The 3,829-nt window shown below is 37.5% G+C and overlaps 1 protein-coding gene across 2 annotated transcripts; it reads left to right on the top strand.

Moving 5' to 3' along the window:
- Positions 1-469: 469 nt before the first annotated feature.
- On the top strand, positions 470-3,557 carry LOC149543094 (polygalacturonase At1g48100-like). Of its 2 annotated transcripts, XM_089796247.1 has the most exons (8): positions 470-894; positions 1,060-1,188; positions 1,274-1,435; positions 1,523-1,573; positions 1,809-2,016; positions 2,288-2,369; positions 2,758-2,866; positions 2,964-3,557. In XM_089796247.1, the coding sequence occupies exons 1-8, from the start codon at positions 679-681 to the stop codon at positions 3,351-3,353; spliced, it is 1,347 nt and encodes a 448-aa protein (XP_089652373.1). In that variant the 5' UTR covers positions 470-678; the 3' UTR covers positions 3,354-3,557. The 2 variants fall into 2 exon arrangements, with proteins under 2 accessions (XP_089652373.1, XP_089652372.1); XM_089796246.1 differs by having other exon boundaries at positions 1,274-1,573.
- Positions 3,558-3,829: the final 272 nt, after the last annotated feature.

Below are 3,829 nucleotides of genomic sequence, written 5' to 3'. Positions count from 1 at the left end.
GTATTATAGGTGCCAACAAAGTTGTACAATTCTTCTTATTGCTAACTTTTTTTCAATCTATTCCATATAGATGTAGTTATGATGAATATCATGAAATTTATTATGTATGCAAGAAATAATTAGTAGTCATTTCAAGTTCACTAATATATTACTCTTTAACTGTATCATTTAACTACCATAAAATTTACACAACTAATTTAATACCACACATTGAGATACTTTAACGCCAATAAAATTTTGTTTATTTTTTATACTTCTTCAACTTAGATTGAACAATTGTTCTAATAACTTTCCTTTTACCTAATAAATATAGTAATAAAACCTATTATCTCACTATTTAAAATTTTAAATAAACTTATCAACTAAACAAATACATTGAACAGTTATTCACATGACCGGTAATCGGGCCCCTACCCCTGAGAAGAGCTCTGCTTTCTCTACATAAACGCATGAAGTTGGCAGCAAACATATCCAATACGAAGAAGAAGTTGGGGTTGTCTCTTGTGCTGCCATTTTATGGTGGTAAACGAGCCCGCCCGGCCATTGTTTTGAGCAGAGAGAAGACTTGTACGTTTTGGGCGCTATTTGTCTCATATAATTGATATAGCCTGCACTGAACTGCATTGAAACTCTCAGAGTTCAGAAAACCAGCTATTCTTGTCCTCCTTGCGGGAAGGGATGCCTTCGTTAAAGGCCCATTGCATCGTTTTATTGCTACTTGTACTATTATTTCTCCATGAAGCTGCTTGCTCAAAAACAGCTAAGAAAAAACCTGCCCCGCCCGCTAAAAAGCCCGGGCATGGGAAAACGCCATCGAAAGGCAATGGCGGTTCAGCTGCTTTCGACGTGCGTTCTTATGGAGCCAAGGGAGATGGAGTCACTGACGACACAAAGGTACAATCTCTCATCAATTTCGTCAACATTGGGAGCTTTAAATTGGATTTTAAGTGTTATATCAGTTTACGTTTTACAAAGGTACGATCTTTGATCAATTTTGTCAACATTGGGAACTCTAAATTGGATTTTAAGTTTAACATGAGCGATGCATCTCAATTGCAGGCATTCATGGCGACATGGCAAGCTGCTTGTGGCGTGGAGTCTGCGCGGGTTGTCATTCCGGCTGAATTTCGGTTTCTGGTCGGACCCATTTCGTTTTCTGGACCTTGTCAGCCTAATATCATTTTTCAGGTACTATTTTTCCCCATTTTGAGATTTTGAGGTCCAAATGTGTATGAGTGGCGTTAATAAATGAGAGAAATGTGGATGTATTCAGATCGAAGGGACAATTATTGCGCCTACCAATTCTCGAGTATGGGGCTCTGGTTTGTTACAGTGGATGCAATTTATCAAACTCAAGGGCATTACAATCCAGGGATGTGGTGTCATCGACGGCCAGGGATCGGTTTGGTGGGATGTTTCTGATGGATCATATCAGGTAATTCATACTTTTTTTTCTTTTTTCCCCTCACCATTTTGGATCAATTTGGGACTTGTGAACTTAAAGCTAGCAACTTGGATGCAGATAAGCAGTATGGAGGCCAAGAAATCGAGAATGCCAAGCATTAAGCCCACTGTAAGTCTATAAAAGCTTAAAGCTATCAATTTTTTTATAATTTAGTAAGATTTATGTTTTGGATTGTGTGCAAATTTTTAATATCAATGTTTTGAATTCTCATGACGGAATGTGATTCGAAACATTAATTGGCATAATTAATCTGAAACATTATTATATAAAAGCTTTCAAATCCGCTGTAGATCATATTTTAAAATTGTAAGAATGTAACAAGGGAACTGTGTAAAATATGCAGGCTTTGAGATTTTATGGGAGTTTCGACGTCACAGTCCAAGGCATCACAATTCAGAACAGCGCACAGTGCCACCTTAAGCTTGACAGTTGCAGTTCGGCCAAGATTTTCAATGTCACTATATCTTCTCCCTGTGAAAGCCCCAATACTGACGGAATTCATCTCCAAAATTCTCAGGACGTTGAAATACATCATTCAACGATGGCATGCGGTAGCTCAATTCTCTTTAATGCACTTCTCTCTCTTTCTCACGTCTTCAAGATTAAAGCTTGCAGAGAATTGAAACGATTGTTTTTGGAATTCAATTTATATTAAAGATTATTTTTATTATTTTCTTCTTGATGATAAACTAATATTATAAGTCAAAATCCCTCGCTATCCTCGTAGATATCATCCAAAATCTCAAAATCAATTGTCTTGAATACTATAAGAACTGTTGAAAACGAATGCCAACTGACAAAAAATTGTCTTGTGGGAAACAGGGGATGATTGTGTGTCAATACAAACAGGATGCGCAGACATACGAGTGCATAACATCAACTGTGGGCCCGGTCATGGCATAAGGTATATTCGACACTACATCGAATCTTACTGTGCATAATTTTGTATAAGTTGTTTTTTCCCACAACTTTTTATGGAGGTCTTCTACTAAATTATTTTAACCATTCTATATGGAGCACTGAATCTCTTTGACTAAGAGTCGAGGATTAAGGGATATCCATTCCTCTCCAGCACAATCCTGACCTTCTTCCTTTTTTTGATAGGAGTCTTACACTTAATCAAATAAGGCTTGATTCCTAGAACCTTTCAACTTTACAAATAGACCGAGAACCCATTTTAAGAAACTTGTCCAACAGAAACAACCCACCATGAAAGTCATACATCTACATCGAATATCTTTATTAGAGATTTATTTACCTGTCCTAAAAATTGTTTCCTATTGCAATTGCAGCATTGGAGGACTTGGAAAAGATGAAACAAAAGCCTGTGTATCAAACATCACAGTCTACGACAGCTATATTTCCGACGCATTAAACGGTGTTCGAATAAAGACATGGCAGGTGAGCATTTTAATGACCACCCTTAAACATCACACACTAAGAAAATGGAAAAGCTCAAACAATGAGATGATTTTAACATCATAATGCAATATTGCAGGGAGGAATGGGATCAGTGAAAGGAGTATCATTCTCCAACATTCAGGTGTCAAACGTAAAAGTTCCGATTGTGATCGACCAGTTTTACTGCGACAAAAGATTGTGCCAGAACCAGACATCGGCAGTGGCAATTGGGGGCGTGAAATACGAGAAAATCAGGGGGACGTATGCAACAAAAGCTGTTCATCTTGCATGCAGCGACGATGTTCCATGCACGGACGTGACGTTGACGGAAATCAAACTTAAACCCGTCGCAGCAACTCTACAGCAACCATTCTGCTGGAAAACATACGGCCAAACGGAGACGCCCACTGTGCCGCCCATATATTGCCTACATTCCGGCAACCCTTTCAAAAACGGCGGTCTACAGTCCCACCGGGATTCTTGCTAGACTCCGCTGTTATTTTTTGTCTGTACATGTCACATTCTTCATCTCCATACTTGTACAAAACAAGGCTGTATATTCTTCCTCCTGCCCGCGTCACGGGAAATAATTTTTTTGTTTCTTCTTGCAACATATCAAATGGAATTATTCATTTAACTCTGAGCTGAGATTGGCACATATAAATGAAAGGTTTCAACGAACTTTATGTTTTGTATGTCTATTTAAAGGATTATCTGTTGTAACTGAACAGAAAGGTTTTGAAATCGATATAGAATCAATGCTAGTATTTTATTTTTATTTTTTAGGGAGGTCTTTCACTAAATATTTGTAACTATTTGATAATCAGTAGGAGTCATACTGAACTATTCATTATTTCAAATTTGACTGATGCGTCTCTTTTGAAAGTTGAAGCCACACACTTAGAGAGACTTTATCTCTAAATAGACCAAAAACTCATTAACAATGCTAGTATTTTTAAATGA

This window comes from Cupressus sempervirens, chromosome 8, assembly GCF_028749045.1.
Source record: "Cupressus sempervirens isolate cs-2001-9-10 chromosome 8, ASM2874904v1, whole genome shotgun sequence".
Taxonomy (NCBI): Eukaryota; Viridiplantae; Streptophyta; class Pinopsida; order Cupressales; family Cupressaceae; genus Cupressus; species Cupressus sempervirens.
This window is presented reverse-complemented; position numbering and strand designations above follow the sequence as displayed.

Coding starts and splice junctions, on each gene's coding strand:
- LOC149543094 (XM_089796246.1), top strand. CDS start 679: ATGCCTTCGTTAAAGGCCCATTGCATCGTTTTATTGCTACTTGTACTA. Junction 895..1,059: donor GAGTCACTGACGACACAAAG/GTACAATCTCTC, acceptor TCTCAATTGCAG/GCATTCATGGCGACATGGCA. Junction 2,370..2,757: donor GGGCCCGGTCATGGCATAAG/GTATATTCGACA, acceptor TTGCAATTGCAG/CATTGGAGGACTTGGAAAAG.